The sequence below is a fragment of the Pyxicephalus adspersus genome, chromosome 7 (assembly GCF_032062135.1).
Source record: "Pyxicephalus adspersus chromosome 7, UCB_Pads_2.0, whole genome shotgun sequence".
Lineage (NCBI taxonomy): Eukaryota > Metazoa > Chordata > Amphibia > Anura > Pyxicephalidae > Pyxicephalus > Pyxicephalus adspersus.
Window position 1 is genome coordinate 33,484,302 of NC_092864.1, and position 25,209 is coordinate 33,509,510.

Sequence of the window (25,209 nt, forward strand, 5' to 3'; positions counted from 1 at the left end):
TGCAAGCTCCATGCAGATAGTTCCCTGGCCGAGATTTGAACCTGAGACCCAGCAACCTAGCAATGCAAACCCCTGCTAACCTCGGAGCCACTGTGATGCCTGCAATAACACATCTCAAAATCAAACTTTTTTTTTTAGCAATTCAGAAATCAAACACAGTATAGTATGCCCTCAATCATAGTGCATCCATCAGAAAAATGCCATACTCCCAAAAACAACAATAGAAAGCAAAGCCCTACTATACCAACTAAGTAAGAAGACCTAAGTATGGAGTTAGGCTATGTACACGTGCAATAATTGTCGTTGGTAAAGGATCTTTCACAATCCTTTCCAACGACTAACGACTGCACGATGCATGAAGGAGTGCTGTACATACAGCACCGTTCTGCTCTATGGAGAGGGGATGGAGAGAATGACGGAGCGGCACCCTGCTGTGCTCTCTCCCCCTTAACTGTCATTAGGATCTCCATCCGTGGATCCGCCAGGACGGCCGTTTGGACGATAGACGAGGAGCGCTGTATTCACGCCAGATTCTTGTCTGATATCAAGCCCTGAGCCGATTATCGAACGAGAACCATTGCACGTGGCCTTACTGACATACAAAACAAATAAAATAAATAAATGTAAATAAAAAAAAATTTGTATGCCTGTAACTCCCTGCTTGGGTCTACTTACCCAGTTGGTAAAGTAGGGATTTGCTTTCTATTTTAGCAACTGGGACCAGGGTTCCAAAAAAAAAAGAAACAACTCTAAATTTCAATTACAGCTCTAAAACTAAAGCAGCAGTAAACATTACAAATAAAAAATTGTGACCAGGCAGGGTCTTTGTTGGGACAAGCAAAGCCCCTGCTGCAATAAAATACACTTACCTGTTCACAATTTTTTATTTTCACTCATCTTTCCTTGCTCTGTCCTAGACACTACTATCTTCATCTGGTCCTCTTCTAGGTGTTGGATCTTCAGGCTTCTTGATTGGCCAGGCCAAGTTTGCATACCTCCTGGCATATGCCAACATCCAACGAAAAGCTGCATGTGCAAAGCTCAGTGTACCTTTAGAAAAACATTGCAAACAGGCAGTATGTTTTATTGCAGATCAACTGTCCCTTATGCAATAAAAACCCTTGCCTGCCTGCCTGTTTTGCTCCATCACTGGCACTACCATCTTCATCCAGTCCTCTTCCAGGAGTTGGATCTTCAGCCACCTTGATTTGCCAACTGGGTTTATGTGACTCCCAACATATGTAACCTCCCTACACAGAGCTGCTCATGTGTACTTTTAGATAAATCACGCAATCATGTAAGCTCTTCTAAGCAGGGTTTAAAATCCTGTTTATTAATAATAATAATAATAATAATAATAATATTTGGGAAGGGACGTATGTTTTATTGCAGAAGGGACAGGTGATGTCAAAAAATCATTGCCTGCCTGCAAATTTCTATTTTGGAACTATAGCTCTGCTTTAGGTCTTAAAGCTTTATCTGTGTTCAGTCAAAATCTTCCCTTGCAGTGGGAATAGCTCTGAAAAAAAGAGGTTAAATAATGTTTATGTTTATGGTCAGGGTGAATAGTACTTTTATTTACCTTATTCCTTTGCCCCTGCAGTTTTCACTGTCATGTGACCAGTCCCTGCAGCTTCTTCCATAAGCCACTATGGCCCTCGGTTACATTCACTGACGTCACAATTCAGGATCAGCAGTTCTGTATTGTAAAAGGGGAAAAGCCGAGTGCCTGCCTGTTGCAGTCAAATTGAGAAAGCGCCTGCTGGAGGAAAGTAGGAACAAATAAGTAAAATCAAATGTGCATCAACCTGGACAAAAATAAAAAAAAACATTAAAATGAACGACCAACCATGAGCCCTGTACACACGCCAGATTCTCGTCCAATATCAGCCCTGAGGCGATTATCGGATGAGAATCATCTGATGTGTGTACGTAGCCTACGGCTATGTTAGCTCAAGTAATGAGGGGGGAACACTGGCCAGAGGGTTGCAGTGTATTTACCGTTTCCTCATGCCAGGAAATCCAAGCCGTTGGGGGACGCTACCTGTAGTTTCTCCATAGAAAATGAACGGGGGCAGCAGTGAGCGATGCTAGTATACACTTGAGCAATGTCATGTCAAAATTCATTTTCAATCTGCAGTTTTCAAAAAAATTCCCAGTGATCCTACCATTAAAATCCTTGCTCAGGCACTACTCCAGTCTCTACTCTTGGGTTGTCCTCTGCTGGAACTACAAGACCTAACCTGTGCAGGACCAGTCAAACGTCGGGAAGTCTGTCCAGAGCAGTCAATCTTTTGGTCTGATGAGGCAGAAAACGATTGCCCGATCTCACTTACAAGGCCCTGGAAGAAGAACAATAATGTTAGCTCACCATATCAATGGGCACTAGATTTTTATTGGTTGTTTTGATCCCCTTTGGTGTAAATCTAGCGTCAGCGCTGTTTAACGATCCGCCATGCAAAACTACAAAACAATTGTCCACTATTGTTAATCTATTGTAGTCTCTGCTCATTCTTTATAGAACAGGCAGATTTTAGCTGCTGCTACGGTTACCCGTGACAATCATTTTGTGTGTCAATTATTGAGCCTACATGTAAAGGTTTACTAGATAACTGCTGGAAAGACATGATAACCCACCTAGGGCATTCAGTTTTCAGTCAGCCATTGGCAGCCTGCAGGCCGCATGGACAGTGCATATACCATGCAAATATGCCCCACCTCCATGTTTGTTTACATTATGCAGGAATGCCTCTGGGCGCATTTACAACATTGCATGCTTTTGATGCAGAAATTTTTTTTGCAGCATAAATGCCAAATGCCTGGCTTGTTGAAGAACACTAGAAGCCTGCCATGGCAAAACCAACCCAAAGTTATAAGGCTAAACCTGGACAAGCTATGCAGACATTGCATGGCATCAATAGGCAGATACAAGTACATAAAGCATTATTTTATCTCATGCCACACAGGACACCTGGCTACACTGGCACCACCATTGCCCCTCATATAGGTACCACCTTGGCCACGCCCCTTCTGCTCTTTCGAGTGAATCGCAGCGCAAAGTTCGGATTGGCTCACGCCCGGCTTTGCGTTCCAAGCCTCTTTGTAAATCCGAGATGGGCGGGGAAAGGGGTACTGACGCAGCGTCAGACTCGGGAAGGGGCGGGGCGGAAAGGTGACACGTCAGGCGGTTGCTGGGAGCTGCTTTTAGAGGAGGAGGAAGAGGAGTGAATGGGACTGCGGGACGTGTGAGGAGGAAAAGAGAGACGTCGGGACTGGCCGGCTGAGGGACTGCGGGAGTCAGTGCTGGGACCTTCCACGAGAACTGCCCCCTATTAGAGGCCGTTTACAGAGCTGCCACCTTTTAGCCCCATTCCTATACCCATCTATAATCCAGTCTACCTCCTCCTATACAGCCATTTGTTGTGTCTGTACAACGCTACTCCTGCTGTGAGCGCCATCTCCATCCTCCTCTTCTCTTATAGCCAGCGGTCACCCCCCTCCCATCCTTGTCTTAGTATACCCCATCCTCTCTTTACACCTTTCCTCTAATATTCCCCCCCATCCTCATCCCTTCTATCCCTAGGTGAATTATTGTTTCTGCATCATCCTTGTCTTCCCTCATTATTCCTCTGCTCACCTGTCCTACCTGTGTCCTTCCCTTTATTCCCATTGGCGATGAGTTTGGTGCAGTGACCACGAGAAGCAAACCCCTGAGGACTCCATTTATCTGCCCGGTGCATAGCGGGAGGCCCCTGTGTTCTCCAACCACCATGAGACTGTCCATGGTGCTGTCCTTGCTGCGGCCCGTGGGCCCCGTCGTGGTCGGTATCTCCCTTGGATTCACCCTCAGCCTGCTAAGTGTCACCTGGGTGGAAGAACCCTGCGGCAGTGGCCCCCGCTTACCCGGCAGCCCAGGGGCTGTCCGTGACACAAGGGGCGATGTGAGTGCTGTCAGAAAACCCAATTCGGTCCCGGCCGGCATAGACAACAACGAAAGCTTCGAACCCAAAATCATTCCGTACACTCCGCCAGACCCTCAGAAGGTGCAGAAGAAACCTGTCCGGTGAGTACGACTTTCTTTTTTTTTTTTATTATGCTGCGGCTGGTTCGCCCCGGGGCGTTTGTGCTTTGAGGGCAGTTTAAATTCTTCAGCGTCTGAAAGTCTTTTATTACTTTCTGTGTTGGGAAAGTTAAATGGCTGGTAATGGCCAGGAAATGACTCCGTACCTTGTGGTTTTTTTTTTTTTTTTTCAAAAAATAAGATGAACACAGCGCACTGTAGCCGCCGCCGTGATTAGCGTGGGCACTCCGGTGCCTGGGCTACATCTATGTCACGATTTGGTCGTTTGTGTTGGAAAGGGTGCGTTCACAGAGTTTAGTTATTGAGGTAAAGCTGTGCTTAACAAGCGTTATGTTTGGTCTCATTTCCAAACATGATGTAGTATTCAAAGGGAACTGAGTTTCACCTTATTTTACGACCAAAGTAAATAGCCTTCTATAGTAAATGACCCCGTTCTTGCTGTATAGGCTCCCGCCATTGTTCCAGCTAATCCTGAATAATGTGGTGCCGGTGACTAGTGCGTGCTAATTATTGAATATGATCCTCCATCCAATGCAGATGTAGTCTGATCGTCGTTGGGCACATGAGGCTGCGTGTGGCACAAACGACCATGTTGGTAGTTTAATAATGTTTATATGGATTTACTTGGGATTTTTTAAAAAGTTGGAAAGTTTGAGTTCAGGCTGGCGGTTACCATTTTCTCAAGCCAGCAAATCTCTGCCTTATGTAATGTCTCATCTATGGCAGCCCATTAGAATATGAATAGGGCCAGCACTGGGCAATTCAGTATCTGTCACTGCCACCTGCGGTCAAAGCTACAAAAACTGGTTCTATAAGAACCAGTACTGTGTGCAGAACGGGTGCCAGCTATCAGCAGAACTTGTGCCGCAGGTCTGTCCTTAATTCTCAGATGTTGCAAAACTGCTTAAATTGTAAGGACATTATTTCTTTTTTTAATTTTTTTTTTATATTGTTTTTGTTTGCAAGAAATGGGAGTAAATCCCGGCAAAGTGAGGGGAATACTCCTGTAGGCAATTGTTACCAGCTGAGGTGTCCCCCGTTTTAATAGAAGTCCTGACCAAACTGACCTAGGCAACCTAGGGCTAACAATTTTGATTGGTTGACATGGTTGATTTCTGATTGATGGTGTTAGAAACTGATCAACCTGATCAAGGCAACTAAACGTATCACAACAACTCAATGAGAACAATCAGATCGGTTGGTGGATTGCTCTTGTGATGAAATCATTGGTTGCCTTGATCTCTTTGCTCATTGTTTCTTCAAAATTGCTGACCGTAGAAAATTCAGACCAAACCAATTCCATCACAAAAACAATCCACCAACCACTCAATTGGTTTCCAGTGATGTGTTGGCATTGGATTAGATTCGGTCTTGAGCACTTTGATCATAGTTTGTGATGCCAACAATTCAAATGTTGACCAATAGCTCCAAGAAACAATTGGAGCTATTGGTCAACATTTCGAATGCCAACAATTTTGGAAGAAACAACATAGAGCAAACTGGTCACCCAACACCAATTCAGTGCCAGCAACTTGCTAACACAATGGAATCCTGATTAGTTTATAACCAGTACTGGGAATCCATGCTTCATAAAGCTGCTTCTACCACCAGTTACAGATGAAGACAGGAATTCAATATGACCCAATGTTGTCTTCAGCGTCCATTTACATTCTGATGTTCACCTTAAGAATTTGCAGAATAGTCCAAGGAAAAAATTATCAGCGGGTAAGACATTGCTGTGCCGCCTGGTCATTTGCTGTAGATATGGAGCAAATTTGCCATCTGAACAATGATGTTTAAGTGAGCCTGCTTCTGAGCATTTTTACATAGAATATTCGGGTCTGGGCAACATTTTGGTTGGGATCCTGTGGACGGGCATTTGTGTCAGATACAGCTTATGGCATATGAATGCAGTATTGGTTAACACTTGCATTCACATGCAAAGTGCAGCTTTGGGTTAGAACAGGCTGCAATTGATCTGCTTTGCCTTTTAATAAAATGCATTTAATAGAATCTGAAAGTGTAAATCGGATGAGATGCGACCCTCGGGCTGCTATCTGCACTACTTCATTGAAGTCAATGGGAATCTGATTACCTTCATACACAGCACAGCATGCATCTATATGAGACCTTATTATATGGAAAATGTTACAGCTGTTGGTATGGGACTTTTAACTAGTTTATGTGCAGACCCTACAAATACAAGTTTTTTTTTTTTTTTTTTTTTGGGTGCAAATATTGGCCAATTCCAGCAACCACAACAGACAAAACTACAGTAAAAGCCATCTGGTGCCAAATTACCAACACATCTTCGCAAAAGTGTTAAAACCTTATTGAGAGTGCGTTTACTCTTTGCAAGCTTCTTCTTTTTTTATTTTTTACGTCCTCCCACTGGTGTGTAATTCAATTTTGTGACAACATAGCTATTGTTTTTGTGTTCTGCTTGTACTGGCTGCTGGAGTCTCATGGGAAGCTGTGGCAATATAAAAATCTGTACAGATAACTGTAGATGGCCTAATGGGGACTTGCATATTTGCATATTTCCTGTTGGCCCCAATGAGGGCTTCAAAATTTATTAGACATTCTACTGAATGAACAGCAAATGGCTAAATGCTATGTAAACTGCATATATGGGGGATATTCTGCGTCTTTGCAGTTTGTTTGTCCATCTAGTTCTGAGATTTATACAGCACCGCTTACTGGAAGGGAATTTTTTTATCCTTTTTTGTTGCAATTAAATTACAGATTTTGTCCCTCCCCCAGCCTGTGATTGGACAATAAAAGGAGAAACGGCAGACCAATAATCTTGTCCTTATCACTCTGCTCTCTCCACTTATCAGTGGAATTTTTGCTGGCACGTGAGCACTACGGCACAAATTATTGTCTACTTCATCTCTTAAAGTGGAACTAAAAGAATAGGTGACGTGCCATCTGAAATAGGCATTCTTACCTGCCAACTGATCACTCATTTGATCAGTTGGTTGCCAGTATAACCGGCTTCTCCTGCAGTTGCCAGAAATGAATGCACTTCTGCGCAGGAGTTATGTTATCCTTGCCCGGCCAATCAAGATGGCTGAGGACTTCAGGAAAGAAGAAAATGACAGCACCCACAACAGAACAAGGACAGGTAAGTAGAACAGGTTTTAGTTCTGCTTTGCAGCAAAAGTAAATTTGCACAACTTGTCTTTCCACGTTCCAGTTTAGGAAACTGCCATCTTTCTCCTCTACTTATGCTGCAGGCGATCTTCAGACCTTTTCCAGGCTAGCGAGAGTTCATTGGCACACGCAAAGGAAGCCAGGATTGCCAGGTTTTCCTCAGCTCAGCTTTCTCCTCAGAAACTCAGAGCAAACAGACAAGTAAAACGCATTACTGCAAAAGGTACAAACTTTAAAGTGAAACTTTAGATCAACTTTTGGTCTAAGAACTACTGTTCAGATACTGGGTCACATTTATACATTTAGTAGTTTGTGGCTCTTACAACTGTTTGATGTTTCACTTTAAACTGTACAGGACATGTGTAAGAACTACATGTACCCATGTACCCAAATGGGAAGGGGGGGGGGGGTACAATGCACAGCTCACAAAAGTAGCATGGTGTTTCATTTTTTCAGATCAAGGCTTTATCCTTCCAGGCTTTTGCTTGTAAAAGGGCAGCATGAACAGCAAGCTGTTTTTTCTATGTTCCCCCTTGAAAATCCTCACTGCACAGCTACGAGCCTGATTTCAGCAAATGGCTAGCATGCGGTGACTCGTAAAAAGACAGAAAATATGTTATTGCACTAATTGGGAACAGGTTCATAACTTTTAAAGGAATATTTAACTGATCTAAAGGATGGGTTGATGTTTAAAGTGTGAAGTTGTTTATTAGAAAAGGTTTTTCTACGCTATAGACCGCATAAGCCCATCAGTGCTCAACCCAGAATTTTTTTTAAGGTGGGTGGAAGCCCCTGTATGGTGACCCAACTTATCAGTAACCACCCAAAAACAGCTGGTGCCATGCAGTGCACTCAGCTACAAGAAGCTGGGGAAAACACTGCCTATTCTGTACTATTTTCAGTTTGCTAAACAGAATTTGCTTCAATCACAATCAATGTCAATCATAGCAATGCACCCAGAAAACACACCTTTACTTCTACACAGTGCCATCCGTAGCTGTAACTTCAATCACCCTCCCTTAATTAGAAGTGCTGGTGACTTGGTCTTCTGTTCAACACAAATCTTTATAACATTGCCCAGACTGAATCTCCTAGCGTTGGTCTGTCCTAGTCTTCCTGCTAAAGATGATGATTGCTTATGACAACTTCTGTGAGAAAGCTGCAAGTAATTTGTGACATGTGGTTGGATTGGAAACAGAAAATACATTAAAAATGCACTTCCCCTTTCATGGCTTTGAAACAGGGTAAAAAAGCAGGATGATTTCAAGATGGGGGGGGGGTCTTGTTTCACTTTGTAATTTTATCCTATCTGCTTTTATCCAGTCCATTTCCCCTGCATTGAAATTCTCATTCATTTCAATAGGCTTGTTCACACCAAAATATTTTTGGTTGCTTAAAGAGCTGCAAAAAGAAAACAGCCTTTTAAGCTATTTACACACACATCATATGAACAACATTGAGGGGGACCTCGGAACACATCACATTTTTGACCAATAAGAGCAAAGGGAGACCAAGAGGGAGAAAATCCGACGTGTTCAGCAGATCTCGGACGTTGTTCGTCAATTCACCATGGTGGATTGATGGGTGACATATTGGGAACACCCACTGTGTGTTCCTATAGACAAGAACTAAGCTGGGTGCCACCTGCTTGTCCTAAGCTCAACGGCGCTGTGTGTACATCCCCGCTCTTTCTTTTGTCACTGGATATGATCATGAAAGGGCAATCATCTGATGCCCATCTTGCATCCATAGGGCTCAGAATACCCCAATAAAATGAATTGGGCGTTTATATTCTTTGTGGCCATCCTTTGTGTGTCTTTATAATCTCTTGTGTTTTGGACGTTTTCTCCTATTCTACCTCTTATCTTCTTGGTTTAAAATGTCTAATTTTAGTTTAGGCAGTTTTGGGCATTGAATAATAGGTCCTTGTTTCATACGTACATCACGATAGAGATCCCCCCACGGCCCCTGCAGTGCAAACATTCACAGGTTTAAAGAATCGGCATCTGCAAATTTGACGGTTGGCGTCGGTGAGCAATGCTAGGTTCCTGGCAGGTGGTAAAAGCACTGCAGCATCACCACTGAGGTGAACCCAGCCTTAACCTAAATGTGCTATTAGGTTGGACTGACTGGTTCTTAAATTCTCCGGATTTTTCACAGCGCTGTAGAAGATTCACAACTTGCAGGAATGGCCACGGAACAGCTGTAGAAAAAAGTCTGTTTTTCCCCCACTGTATATTGTAGTTGTAACATTTCCCTCTGCCTGCTTTTTTGTATCAGCTGCTGTAATTCATGAATGAGCAGTGTTGTCTCCAGAATAAGATCTGTGTGACAGATTGCTGGCTGCAGATCTGAAATCATTTTAACAAGGCCTGAAATCACAGGCGCTAATAAAATTGTCTTCCCAGTGTAAATAAAGATGTAATTAATATTGCTCTGGATGCTTTTCCTTATGTAGAAACAAAGCTTTGTAGCAGTGTTTTGCATGTGTTTTTGTGAAAACAAATTGCTTGTAGATTTCAAATTTGTCTCAAGTGAAGCCAGACATCATGTTGTAGGGCAGGAAAAACAAAACAATTCTACTTGAACCCCTGTGGATCTTTATGCACCGATGGGCTCCACCTGACTTAATGCAGCTTTAAATGCATTGCCTTGAAATCGGAGTTTGCATTTTTAGAACAGAGGGATGTCCTGTATACCTGTGTAAGTGAAGGCTGGAGTTCATTCCTAATACTGTTGGATGCCCTACATATATAACACAAGTGAAGCTAAACCTATGCAATTCGCTTATCTGTGTTCTATCGCAGGGCGATGCCGTCTTCCTTCACTTCTTCCTCCTTCAGATGATCTTTGTACCATGTGGAATGTAACTCAGCAGGTGTTGCTTCAACCCAGGATCACCCAAGGGAAGCCAACCAAAGCTTATTCTGCACATGCACAGCTCAGCATTGTCGCTAGGTACCTGAAATCATTAGGCAGGTAACCTGTCCCATTCTGCAATCATGGACCTGTCTGATCATGGAAACTTGGAACCTCCATCCACTTTTTCATTGGTGGCCTCCTTCTAACTTGTTCATTGATGTCCTCATCAGATCCCATACGTGCGCCCGTGGCTGCAAAAAATGAAGATAATCTTATGAGATTACAATATTAGGGATAAGATTTCTCCCGAAGGGTGTTTGTATCGAGTCCCTAAAGATATAAGGAAGGGGCATGGTTTTTTATGGAGAGTTTTGTTATGCAAGAAAATAAGTTGGGAATTGAAAAGCTTGTTTAATGTTTTTGTATCTAGCTGCAGCTTGTATTATCTACGGGTAAAGGTTACATTAAGACGCTGTTTGCGCAGCTTGAAGTTTCTTATTATTATTATTTGTTGATAATCATTTAAAACTAGAACATGCTGCAGACGACTTTTCTGAATACCAAGTAAGTAATGAGAGCTGTTTGCAGAATGCAGTTGTCATCAATTTTGGCTGTTTCTTTGGAAACATTAGCTGAACAAATGTATTGCACACTACAGAAATAAAGATATTGCCTTTCTAAGGCCTTACATGCTGGCACACGGAGTTGTTTGCATTTACTTGACCAGTATTTTCTCCAGAAATTGTTTTTTTTGTTTGTTTGTTTTTTTAAATAGGGTGGGAGGAAGATGTAGGCAGGAAGCAGCCTCTATACAGTCACCCAACTTCAATAAACACCAAAAAACAGCGAGTGGTCACTGAAAAGTGCTGGGTGGTGCGCTTTGTTAAAAGGGGCTAGGGAATATACAGTAGACGATGTGGGTTAGTGTGCCAGTATACAAAGGTATATCGGGCACACTTTATTAAAGCTCACAGAACTGGAGAAGATAGATTTTCATGAGAGAACCTGGGAGATACCAGTACAGCTCACTGCTGTCAGCTGTCATTGTATAGACGTAGGTTATTTAGGAACATGCACTGCGCTGGGAGTGACCATGAGGGTTAGCTTACTGCCTTTATGGAGGTCCAGCAGCCAGAGTCCTTATGTATGTATGTATGTATGTATGTATGCATGCAGTGCAATCCTGGGTATGCTTGTGCATTACTATCCTATAGATTTGGGTGGGTCTGGTAGACTGGTAAGGAGTAAATTAGTCTTTCAGCCCAATAGAAATCTACAGGATTTCATTTGCTGGTGCAACCCTCAATGTAAACAATGCAGTCCATGCATCTTGTTAAGAATTGCATTTGTGTAAGGGGCATGTGATTTGAGTTTCTCTCAAGATAAGGCGAACTGCACTTTCGAACACTTTAAGAAAATCCTGAAAGTGTGCCCTGTTGAGGAGTATGTTCGTATAAAAAAGCCACAATCGCCGTTGACCAATTCTGTTAATGTTTTCGTGTTTTGGATACATCCGCCCGGCTTACTACAGCTTTCCATCACTCTCCCTTTCCGAGCCTCTGACATATTTATTTGTCCAGCCAGTGGAATACACTTCAGGAAGCCATTTGTCACTGAAACATTTCCTTGTAATGAGCATACAGGGGGTCCAGCCTTTAACGCCTACACAGCAGGCTCGTGCCCTTGAGATTTACAGTGGTGGAAGATTGACCTCTGTATAGAGCCAAGTAAATGTGGAATCTGTTTTCCTGTCACTCGGGGCCTCTTTACTGGAGTACTGCGATGAGGATAAAGATGGGGGCTCGTTAGGTTTAATTACTTCCTGTTGGAAGGCTTCTCTGCATACAGTTTTAGATGTAGAGCCATCAATCCGCATGCTGGGTGCGTTTCAGGAGGCGGCAGTACAATGTGTCACGTTACATTGATATGCACAGGAACGTTCAGTCATAGTGCAAAGAACAGTGATAAAGTCTGATCTACTGGATTTCTGATTGGCTGCCAGCAACTTTTGTACCTTTCTGTCTCCTGATTATTATGCCACAAAGGATCCCGGATCCATATGGTGAATGTCAAACAAGGAGATGGCATAGGGACAGAGCAGAAGCATTGTCGGGTTTATTGATATATAGGGCTCTAATATAGAGACGTCACTGACTGCCTCAGTGACAAAGATTTCACTAAAGGGAAAGGGAAGACCTTCAAAAATGGCGACCAAGGACAGAAATCATGAACTTGTGAAGCACAATTTAAAAACCTAATATTGCTTTTCCAGAATACACTTCTACTTCGCATAATGCAGTCACTCTAGTTAAATTAAAATTAACATGCATATGGATAAAACATACTAGGCCAGACACTGGGCATTCCTATACACTACTGGTCTGTTCTAAGCCCTGGACTTTCCACCATTCTGAAATTGTTGAGCATTTTCAGAAGAGGTTTTTGTATGAGATTAGAGTGGTTTCCATGTGCACACCTTTGTTACACGTTTATAGAGTAGCCTTGTTTGAAGTTATAATTTACAGCCTGTATTACAGAATTTGTACAACTTCCTGTTTGCCTTTGTTTATGCAGCAGCTTTCATCATCTAGTGTTAATACCCAGGCTTGTATTAATGTGTCTGAGGCTTCCCGACACATGGAATTCATCATCCTGGAAGCCCTCTGAGGAGTCCCTTGTTAGCAGATGCTTTCTCAATCCACTGTTCATGGTGGACAAGCTGCAAATCAGGGGTTGACATATAAGTGAGAACATCTGTACGGTGCTATGTGAGGTAATTCAGGGAACGATCTCCAGCATTGCATTTCTGGGTATTGAGTCACAATAGGTGTTCTTTACAGGTATGTAAAATAAATAAATACATTTGTGCTATATATAGCTTCATATCCGCGCTGCTCTAAGCTAAACCTGAGTAAAAGGAGGATCATAAATAAAGAATATTCTTCGGTCACCTCCACTTTTCTGTTACAGTAGTTGTGTATGTCTGGTTCTAGTCTAACTGGCACCAGAAAAGATCTGGTGCTCTTAGCTTTCAGCACAGACTTGGTATATCATGCCCTTTCCCTTCTGTGCAGGATTACTTATGCTGAGCTATGTTAACACAGAACACTGCAGTGTAAGGGCTTAAACCAGCCTATGTCACTGAGAGAAATTATGGTTACTAATTGGAATATGTGGTAATACAAGACTATGAAAAGATGGGATGCATTATTAATATTAAACTGGATTTTTATAGCACCAACATTAGTACATTAAATAGAGGTTGCAAATGACAGACAGATACAGACAGTGACACAGAAGGAGAGGACCCTGACCAGAAGAGCTTACTATCTAGAATGTAGGTGGGGGGGGAGTCACACAATAGGAGGGGAGATATGGAGTGGTTGGAAGTAGTGAGTGTTTAGGAGTCAGAAGAAGACTTATGTATTCTTGTAATGCATTCTCTACAGTATTAAATCAATTTAGGAATGTCAGCTCCTTGTAATGACAGTGGGGAATGGGTAGATTTGTGCAGCCATGACACACCTTGGAAATTCTAGACACCAGGCTACAGTCCGGCTTGATGTCACCCACCTCAAACTGGAAGTTGGGTTGACTCACTCCTTAAAATTACATTTTTTAGAAGTTGTCCAGTCTCTATTTAGGATATGTTTTATTTTTGTTCTTTCTTTATTTGGCAAACAATATAAATAGCTCATCTTGGCTTTCTCTTTCGTAGAACGTGTCCGGTTTTCGGGTCACTTTGAAGAAGCCGGTGTTTAAGAGAAGAGGGTTTAGTAATAATTATGTTATACCATTGCCCCTCTCCGGAGGAGGAATTTTGCAGAATGAAGTGAAGAGCTTATCCTTGTAACAAGGGGAGCCGCTCGTTCTTCCCGCCTGCTGGAGAGAGGCCGCCACTTAGCCGGTCAGTTAATAAGCACCTCTCAGCCCTCGTCACAATTCAGTTTGTATAACCAGCATTTTGCAGAGTACGTGAGGGCACGGCTGCCTGGCAGCTATTTTTAGGGACCTTTTCTGTTTGACAAGAGTGCCCGCCATTACCTGTGGCGCATTTTTTCTTTCTTTCACCTACAGGATTAACCTGGCAATGGCCCCATCTGTGGTATTACAGCACCCTGTAGCTAAAGGGTACAAATCCTGCTAGCTTGCTTGTTCAGACAGCCAAGAAGTGCTGAATGTATTGGAGGATGGCTGGTTAAAGCAGCACATACTGACTAATACTGACCACAAATACCGGAATGCAGATTAAGAGATCCTTCAGTATTTCTATGTTTTGTGTATCCATATGCAATGGTTTATCACAGTGTGTATATATTATACACACATTGCATATTAAAATTGTGTTTTTTTTCAGTTGCCACTTCAACTCTTCTTTTCTTTGCTCCAAGTGGCAGTGTCCTTTTTCTTATAAATGGCTTGCTGATTCTTGAAAGCAAACCAAGCCTCACTATTAGAGGCACCACTCATAGGGTTATAGTGAAACCTGGGATGTGGGGGAACGGCAATGGCGGCACTGGAAGCAGTTATTCTCAGTCATTCTCAGGAAATCTTTTCTTCCCATGGATATATGATCATTTCCTATAAGGACATCTGGTTTCAATAGATTCACCTGAAATGCTTTGTGTATTAACAATGAGCATGTATTACAATGAACCTATGATCTCCTTCTCCTGTGTTCCCTCCCCCATACCCTGCTGCTCATGGTGGGAAGGTTTTACCCATCGAGCCAAAGCTGTCAATCCAGAAAATAGTGACACCCTGGAACATTTTTTTTCACCCTGTATCCCACTGTATTGCAAGCAGGCACTGGAAAAGTGGTGTATTGTTGCCACCATATCAGATCAACAGGTGTTTGTGGGAATTTGCAAAGGATTAAGAAACTAAAACTGAATGGACTTGCAGTTGACACGCACGCACACACACACACCTACACCTACCTACCTTGGGAGTTCATTTATTGATTGAGTGTAGGTAGCTGATATACATTGCAAGTCCTAAGTGAGTTGCACAGTTGGAAGTACAGAAGCTGCACAAAAGAATAAGTACATTAGAAGTTTTTATCCTTTAATCAATACAAATTATATTAACTAAAGTCAATATAGATACTTTGTGGGGCCCCTTTAATCTCAAACCCCTATAAATGCAACCTCAGATTCTGTTCCATTGGCAAATATAAATCACAAAAACTGTTCTTCAAGATTTTCCCTGTCCTCTCCCTAATGATCATCTTCTCTACAGACTGAAGGCAGACAAGCCCCAGATGAAATTTCTGTCTTTTGATCTTTACGTTAATAGCGTATTATTAAATTCTGCCTTGAGCATTCCAGGTAAGCGGCAGCTAGCGTACAATCTTGTTCAGCTTGTAAAACAGACCGGCTGATACATAGTAAATCATTGCAAATGCTTACACTTATTTGCTTGGAAGTGTGTGTATGTATATATATATATATATATGTGTGTGTGTGTGTGTGTGTGTGTATGTATATGTGTGTATGTATATGTGTGTATGTATATGTGTGTATGTATATATATATATATATATATTACGCAGCATTGTACAAAGTCCCTAGTCATGTCACTAGCTGTCCCTCAAAGGAGCTCCAAATCTAATGTCCATACCATAGTCCAAGGTCATGTTTGGGGGGAAGCCAATTAACTTAACTGCATGTTTTTGGAATGTGGAAAGAAACCGGAGTACTTGAAGGGAAACTTTTAAATATCCTCCAGGTATTAAGGAACCCTTGCTGTAATTACTATATCTACAATTACAATTCATTAGCAGTGGTCAGTAGGAAAAATGTCACCCAAATATATCATTGGTGTCAGTTATACTGACCTGAATCACAAACTGCCCAGGGAACCTCTGGAGGTACCATTGGGTTCCACAGTAAGTAAACTGTTGGCTCCTAGATTGTAAGTTCTTCTGGGCAGGGTCCTCTCCTCCTCCTGTGTCATTGTTTGTATCTGTCTCTTTTACAACTGTTATTTTTTGTACAGCGCTATGTAATATGTTGGTGCTATTTAAATCCTGTATATTAATAGTAATCATCACTAACCAGGGGAGCAATACAGTCAGCATCAGCTTGGCAGTGGGGAGCAGTGACTATTTTTAGTGGTACCGGCTTTATTACGACACTTTTAGTTTAAATGATTTTGGGGAAATGACAGATTCTCCTTAGGAATAGTAGATCTTCAAGAAGATGAAGATATGTGGAATACAAACTATAAAATGGTTGTTGTTGATTAATGATTCTGGAGATGATGCTAAAATTCTTTATTATACCATCTTTATTTAAGGCAGCACTTCATGCCGTACATCTCTCTGACATTTATCTCATTATAAAGTCTCTGGACATCACTTCACCCGAACTTCCCACACTTAATAAAAATATCTTTCATTTGCAGCAGCATCTTATTCAATGATCATCGTGTTATCCAACATTATCTTTACATAAAATAAGCATTTAACCTTGTATTTCCCTCTCCTCCTGTGTCACTGTCTGTATTCGTCTGTCATTTGCAACCCCTATTTAATGTACAGCATTGCGTAATATGTTGGCGCTATATAAATCCTGTTTAATAATATTATCCATGGGGACTAACCAAGCTTTATATTTACTTTGTTATAAACTTCCATCTGTTTATCCTGAAAGGTCTTAAATAATCAAAGCCCTAAACCTGAAAAACTGCTGTCTGGCTTGTTTTGACAATGCAAAGTCTCCAGATTGGGTTTGGGTGATCTGTGTAGAACTTGGGTTTAATGATAATAAAGCTTTATCAGGAGGAAAGACATGAAACCTGAATAATTTTGGTGCAGTTTTCTGCATATGGGGCTTTAAAGCTGCAGACCAGTCCTTAGTACCCATGCTGATTTCTCTTCACAGTGGAAAGCACCTACATCGGTCCATAAGCATCAGAACTGGACCTCGGGCAATAGAATGAATCGGGGTTTTCTTACCATCTTGACATCTGTGCGTGTATTATGTCAAGGCAATGGGTAGTGAAAGAAACTTTACCCAACATTAGACAGACAGCAGAACCTTTACTTTATATTCCTTCCCTAATATAACCAACAAAACAATTGCCATTATATGCACGTCAATGTTCTCCCCAGCCCCTTGTATCTGGTTGCACCACCTGTCACTTTTCAGTACCTACACAGCTGTTTTTGGGTAGTTACAGAGAAGTTGGGTAACAATGCAGGCACAATTACTTGCCTGCAGCTTCCTCCCATTCAGCTTAAAAACAAAGCACAGTGGCTCAGTGGTTACCACTCTGGCCTTTGCAACGCTAGGTCCCAGGTTCAAATCTTGGCCAATGCATGGAGTTTGCGTGTGTTTCCACCCACATTCCAAAAACATAGGTTAGGTTAGTTGGCTTCACCCTTGACCTTGTGCAGTGCTGCGTAATATGTCAGCGCTATATAAATACTATATTGTATTTGTGTAATAATAATTTGTGGGGGATTTCTGCACTTTATATTTAATGCCAAGGCTTTTGTCATTTTGAATGAACTGGCATTGGGGAGATTTTAATTTACTTCCTTTCCTGTAGACATGGGAATAAGCAAAAAATAAAACTTTGTTTTTTGTAGAGAAATCTCCTAGATAAGTATAACCAGAAAAAATATCCCCATCTGAATATTTCTTCTCAATTCCTGTTTTGGTAATAACTCACAATTTTGGCATTTTTTATGCCTTCTATTATGGTAACAATGTTCATTTGGACTATATTATTGACAGTGAATCTAAAGGGTACACAAACAACAATAGAAGATTAACAGTTCTAATCTTTCATGGTTACTTCCTGGGCACTCTAAATATCAGCAATTTCTTGCCAACTTTTGAGTGCCCAGGAAACCGTAATAATGTCTAATCTAAATAAAGCCAAAAGAATAACTGTACAATAAACTTATTGTTTTACTTTTATTTAAATAGGTAATGAGAGGGTTAAGGGGGAAGCAAACCTTTCATTAGTACAATACATTGCAGTGTTGGCACAGGACATTCTAATGTATCACATTTAAAGCAAATTGTGCATTAAAATCAGCAAACTTTGTGTTAAGCGGACTACATATATGTTTAAAACATTGCTGGAAGACTGTAGCTTATTTTATACTAAAAAAATATCAAAGCCCCGCAAGGCCCTCAGATGTTTGTTTTGTAAGCCGTGCAAATGACGCATTTGTTGTGATCTATATCAGACCTATATCATAACAATGACGATCATTTTGTCAGACGTGACCTTTTTTTTTGTACACGCAGCCCTTAAGGATTTTGCTTCATCTATAAATAGCTTTCACTGTGGCATTGTAAATGACAAGTTACCATGCCTGGAGGTAGACGGATGAGTAATGGCAGCCAGAGGACCCAACATCAGATAAATCTTTTTTTGGGGTTAGGTTTTGTTAGTTTAATGTAATGTGTAAGTGTCACACTTCAAGTAGGTATTTCCAGAGATCACCATACTCCTGAACAATTCCTTCATCTGCTTATCACTCCAGAAGGACCAGCGCTATTTTTGTTCAGGCACCATCCAAGTTTAGCATCTCTATCATGGAGTGAGATGCCATGTAAATCCTGGTGCCTGTAAAAGCTCCTGACACAGATTGGCCTCTGCTGCAGTCTCTCAGTGTTTGACTGGCTGCAAAGTTTGAATGAACAGAGTGCAGAAATGCTTCTTTGTCTGCAGTAGAACTAACTTAAAGTGGAACTAATGTCCCACTTCGAAAAACACACAGGGGACGTCCCTTCTGCAGTAACCATTCTTATCTGTCTGATTGCTTCCGATCGCTCAGATTTTGCTGAGCTGCACATGCTCAGCTCACATGTGCAGCCTGGCAGTGATTGCCAGAGAAACCTGTCAATCCTGGCTTGCCTTGTAAAGTAACTGTTCTTACCTGCCTTATAGCTGCCCAGCTGTTATTTTTCCTGAGCAGTACATGAGCAGCTCATCGGTGGTTGCCAGGGAAACCCGATAATCCCATCTTCGCTTGCACGTTTTATCATCCCGACATGGCCAATAAAGATGGCTGAAGATCATAAGGAAGAAAAAGATGGCACCCTCTGACAGATTGGGGCTATATGAGTGGTGCAAGCTAGTTCTGCTAACTGGTCCAGTTGAAAAGTGATTTGTGTATGTTGAAAAACTGCAAAGACTGCGCAAAGAGTTTTCATATATTTGCCTGGAAATCTTTGCCAAACCTCGGGTTATACCTTGCGTGTTCCTTACAGCACGCAGGTTTTAGGATGCAGATCTTGGACATCCCCAATGTATAAAATGTTATCTAACACCTATACATTTAGGAGGCGGTCCGCACTCTATACATCTATATTTATAGGGATAGGGGTAAAGATTACCCATGGTCCTCTACAAGCAGGTGATTGTTCTGCAGGGGGAGGGGAATCGGCTTTGCCTTATGGACGCGTGTCCTTTCCCCTCCCTGGAGTGAGTTCTGCAGCTTGGCTTCTTTTCCAAGTGAAAGACACTATTTACAGCAAAGCCAAGATAGAACACAGATGTCTGAGTCGGCCTTGGGAAATGATAAAAGCAAAAACAAACTCTTATTGTTAGAGCTTCGTCCTTATTCTGATTTGCTTTTAAGGGCTCCTAGTGTAATGGGTTACCTGTTCTAAAGTCAAGGGGGTAATACCAGCAGCAGTTAATGGGTCTATAATAGGAGGGGAGTTTTTGTTTTAGAATAGACAATTATTAAAACCCTCGTCCTATACCTTTGATAAGGAGAGATATGTTCCTTGATGCTTGACATATAGAGAATATCAATTCTCCCTGTATAATTTTTCCTAGGCAGATATTTTATAAATCTCCTTCAAAGTTTTTTTTTACCTGAAGATCCTGGCAATAACATTAAACTCTGCTGAAGTCTAACAAAACTTAACCATTGCCTTCAGTGTTCTCCCCAGCCCTTTTTAGCTTTTAAAAATTGTGGCTTAAATGCTGGCTTTGCAATTTGCAGCAGTATTGTCAGAATAAAAATGATTTCAGTTGGCTGTGGGGCTGCCCATTAGGTCCACAAAAGCTATGTGCAAACCTGATGAGGAGCACAGGGGCCATCTGAGCTTCCAGGTGCAGCAAGGTAACAATGCTGCTGTTGATTGCAGTTGGCATAACATGGTCATCCTTCAACGCGAATTACCTGTTGCTGTCAGGATCTCCAGGTATGAAATCTGTATACGTAGAGGCATGATAAAACCATACCGCCACAATAAATTTGGGATTTTATTCACTGTGGAACAATTTTGAACACATTTTTTGTTGACTTCAATTTTTAAGCTTATTTACACTAAAAAAAAAGTATGCTACCCTCTCTTGAAGAACATGAATATGGTAATGAACTAGGTGACAACAATGATGAAGAGTTTGAAATTGAAGAGGACTCTGTTTGTAAGAGATTTGATCAGCATGAGTTGAGTGATTTGGCATGTGATTTTATATAACTCAACTGAATGGCGACTATTTATCGATCGCTCAAAGCGGAGCTTAAAGTGTGTCCTCCTTCACAATGGCAATATATTTGGGTCAGTCCCAATTGACCAGTTTCTCTTTGTGAAGAATATGCAGACATAAAGAAAGTCATTGATTTGTTGCAATATCACCAACACAATTGGGTCATCTGTGCTGACCTTAAAATGGTATGCTTCCTTCTTGGTCAGCAATGCGGATACACCTCGTATCCCTGTTATCTGTGCATGTGGGATAGCAAAGCTTGTGAGAGGCATTGGGTGGAAAGGAATTGGCTTCCAAGATCTGCCCTAAAACCAGCTGATCCAAACATTGTACATGAGCCACTTTTTAATAGAAAGAATATTATATTCCCGCCTGTGCACATGAAACTGGGTCTGATAAAGCCCTTCGTTAAAGCTTTGCCAACTGAAGGAGACTGTTTCAAGTTCCTAACTTTGGCATTTCCTAGCCTGTCATTTGAAAAAATAAAGGCCGGTACCGGTCCACAGGTTTGGCAGCTCATCAAAGATGATTTCATCAGGACAATGTCAGAAGTCGAAAAGAATGCTTAGTTATTATTCAAAGCCATTGTCAAGGACTTTCTTGTAATCACACGAGCAAATAATTACACAGAAATTGTCCAGCGACTCTTGGAGAGCTACAAAATGCTTGGTTGCATAATGAGCATCAAGGTACATTTTCTGCATAGCCATCTTTCTAACTTCCCGGAAAACCTTGGTGCAGTCAGCGATGAGCAAGGTGAGCAATTCCACCAAGATATGAAGGTCATGGAAGGACAGTATCGGGGTATATGGGATGTACATATGATGGCTGACTATTGTTGGAGCATCTGGCAGGATTGTCCTAACACTAAACACTCCAGGAAAAGCTATAAGCGTAAATATTTACCTTAACCGCTTACCTAAATAATTTTCAAATGTTTTACTGTAAAATAAAAAGTCATACAATAAATCTATTGTATGAACAAAAAAACTTATATAGTACATTCAAGTTATTTCATTATTTTTTCATTGTATGTAAAATGTATATGGTTTTTGACAAAAATGGAGGGTACCTTGTATCGTAAAAACTGGATGTAATGGCAAAACAATGGGGTAATTTCTGCATTCACCACCCAAAAATTAGTAAAAACCAAGTGTAAGATCAAAAATTTGTAAAAAAGCAAGTGTAAGATTTAACTCAACAAAAAATGCGTTCTCCGGTGGTATTAATAAAGAGTAGGTATATTGCCCCAACATATTAAGCAGCACTGTACATTAAATAGGGATTGCAAATGACAGACTCAGACAGTGACACAGGAAGAGGAGAGGACCCTGCCCCGAAGAGCTTACAATTTAAAAGGTTATACTTTGAGTATGCCACCATGCACGCTCTTTAAAAAAAACAATAACAAAAAAAACTAATTTTCCCTTTTTTGTTAAAGCACTTTACATTATTAGAGTCTTTGTGTAACAGCTGGACCTAAGGAAGCTGCTTAATCTGGCCTGTAATGCTTGGAGTATCCCCTGGAATAAGCTGATTGCCCAGGGTCTGTTTCCTCTAGTGCTGGGGAAGCCATGATCGTAAATTTGCAGTCCTTGGCTGTTGGTGTACATAATTGCATTTGTAGCTAAAGCATCAAATCCCCCCCCCAGTCTTCAGACAAGACAACAAAGCATGTGGCTTTGAGTCACACAGGTGCCTCCAACAACCTTTCTGCAGTAACTTCCTATATTACGTACAGACCAGTATCTGCTGCTCCCATTCCTTGTGCAGAGTGACTGGTCTTGTATCCACCCTTGTAGTTCTGCAGATGGCTTATAGTGGTTGGACTTGCTGAGTCCCTCCCACAGCTCTGTTCTTTGTTTATTGTAGTGAACCTTAAAAGTCTGATGCTATATTTTTTTTTCATGAAAACTATCAATATAATAAATTGCCATAAATAGATTGTGTTTTTGTTTTTTTTTTACGCGTTTTACGGACATAATCCGCTTCCTTAGGAAAACAGCCATTTAAATGTTTTACCAATAGAATCCAAGTCAATCTGCATCATAAATATACTCCATATAAGAGAACAATTCAATTAAATACACTTACAAAACCAGTCCTATTGCAATTTCATCCTTCAGCATACCATTGAGATGGATGTGGCATTATAATAACCGTAACAGAATAATAATTTACCTTGAATTACCATGCTCTTATCATTTTTGCCTTCGCTACTCTCTTTGCAGATCTCGGTATATAAGCACAGAACTTGGAATTCGGGAACGGCTGTTTGTTGGGGTCCTCACCTCCAAGACCACCTTAAACACCTTGGCCGTTGCTGTAAATCGGACACTTGGCCACAGGCTGGAGAAACTTGTGTACTTCACAGGTATGCGAGGCCGAAAGCTGCCCCATGGAATGACGGTGGTGACTCACGGGGATGACCGGCCTATCTGGAACATGTACCAAACGGTGAAGCATCTTCTGGATTACTATATTCAGGAATTTGATTGGTTTTACTTAGTGCAGGATGACACGTACACAGAGGCACACAGGATTTCCCGTTTGGCAGCTCATCTCAGCATAGATGCTGATCTGTACCTGGGTGGACCAGAGGAGTTTATCGGAGGTGATACAGAGGGACGATACTGCTACGGCGGATTTGGTTACTTGCTGTCCCGAAGTCTGCTGAAAAAGCTGCAGCCTCACCTGGAGAACTGCCGCAACGATATCCTGAGTGCCAGGCCTGATGAGTGGCTGGGACGATGCATCATCGACTACACCCACGTCAACTGTGTTGAGGAACATGAGGTAAGACACCCTGCACAATTATTCTTTGTATGAGAATGTACTTTACTCCTTAAAAGATCCAATAAATGGACAGATATCAATTTTCAAATTTTATATGCTATATCTGTTCCATATAGGCTGTACAATCGTCTTTTTTTATTGATTTATATACCGCTTCTCCTTCAAGAATGACATTCATACAGCACATGGGGGTCTAGGTATTTTGAAGCATATCTTGAACACATATAACACTTTGCAGCTCACCAGTCTTTACATGTGGCGCCTACATGATCGCCCCCCCCCCTCTGCCTAAAAACGTTTTCAGTAAATACAGAAAATACCTTTTAGGAAATCGGGAAACCTACATGATAGTCTCTTGATCTTTACACTGCACCTCTACTGGTAAATTTAAAAGGCTGATTGTAATATGTCCCAAGTTAACAGCCATATTTCTGCACTAGCTTCTTATAATGTACATTAACATTCCAAGCCGGATAAAGGCCTCCTCATTTCCTGGCTGGAGGACGTCCAGTATCTTCTAGCTCGCTCTTCCTAAGCCTGGCTGTCCCTGGATCACCCCTTACATTCAGTGGATTTCAGTTCTATCAATCATGAAAGCTCAGCATCACATGTAGGCATTATCCTGCTTCTGTTTATCGAAGCTAGCTACAGCACCCTATTTCATTAGTATGTAGATGTAAGAAGAAACAAGGGAAGGTATAAGCAGATTAAACTCCTAGCTTTAAACACTTTTTTATGTTTTTCTGGAATAACCGCAAAACTGTTGCCTAGGAAAGGTAACATTTGCTGTACAATTAATAGGTTAATATGATCATGGCGTTTTTTGGATGGGATTTTGGCATATTCCTCAATCCAGCAGTACAGTATGTGTAAAATATAGGTACGTGTGCTCCTGTGTGTATGCAGAAGAGGCGTGCCATTCCCAGGTCCTGCGGCCCCGCAGCCTCTACTATATAAGGCCAGCTTTGTATATTCCAGTGACTGGCTGCAGTTATGGTGCTGGGTCTGAAGGAACAGCATAGTCTGAGATGGCCAGGGCTGAAAACAGATGGGCTGATTTGGAGCCCAGAAGAAACTGATGTCTGTTGTAGTCAGGTTTTTTTTGCCCCTTCCTATAGCTGAAACAGTGACCTGGTTGCTACAGCTCCATTATTGCTTCAGCCTTCAATCAGTCATTTTCATGTGCTTACGTTACAGGTTAACATATGGCCATAATAATTAATGATTGGGTATGTTTTCAAAAATCCAGTTGCTGTTCTGCAGTGAGCCATTGCTTAAGCCTCTTGCCGTCTTCTCACTTTTCTCTCCTTCATGCACTTTTATGTGTGCTTGGGTAACCGGAATATATATAAGACGAACCAGAAAGATCAGAGACATGGCCACACATTTGGATGGCCTGCTATGGCTGTTAGAAGAAATCTTGCTGCTTCCTTACGGTGGCCCTTCATTTTGGATGCTATCAGTGCACAGCTTATTGCACATTTCTTATATGTTCACCCGGGGGGGCTGCATGTACCAATGATTGCAGAGTTCTCTAACCAGGCCTCTCTGCAATGAACGATTTGCCATATATAGATCTTCAATGGCTGTGTGTATGTTCGGCCCTCTGAATGGGGCTCATTGTCTCCCTGCATATAGGAATGTTCTGCTGCTGAATCTTTTGGCGGAACGAGCTGCTGTTACATTAAGGGTTTGCATTTCTCCTGGCGCTACTTGTCGGCTCTCAATACACATGCTGTATACAGAGATGATCAGTAATGTACTTTTTATATTTCCCTGTATCCCACTTTGCTGAACTTCAGTATAAAAAGTAACGGTATCATTAAAAAAAAATTGTCATTGTT

General features: G+C 41.6%; 2 protein-coding genes across 2 annotated transcripts in view; one reads left to right on the forward strand and one right to left on the reverse strand.

Annotated features, from left to right (window-relative positions):
- Positions 1 to 2,998, reverse strand: part of LOC140335460 (peroxisomal N(1)-acetyl-spermine/spermidine oxidase-like) — a 28,759-nt gene extending 25,761 nt beyond the window's left edge. The window contains exons 1-2 of the mRNA XM_072418075.1: positions 2,169 to 2,998; positions 1,583 to 1,762 (exon numbers count right to left, since the gene is read on the reverse strand). The gene's annotated coding sequence lies outside the window, so the exon portion shown is untranslated. The remainder of the gene's footprint in view (positions 1 to 1,582; positions 1,763 to 2,168) is intronic.
- A 185-nt stretch (positions 2,999 to 3,183) lies between these two features.
- Positions 3,184 to 25,209, forward strand: part of CHPF (chondroitin polymerizing factor) — a 28,871-nt gene continuing 6,845 nt past the window's right edge. The window contains exons 1-2 of the mRNA XM_072418077.1: positions 3,184 to 4,063; positions 22,801 to 23,365. Coding sequence (XP_072274178.1) covers positions 3,771 to 4,063; positions 22,801 to 23,365 — 858 coding nt within the window. The 5' untranslated portion in view covers positions 3,184 to 3,770. The remainder of the gene's footprint in view (positions 4,064 to 22,800; positions 23,366 to 25,209) is intronic.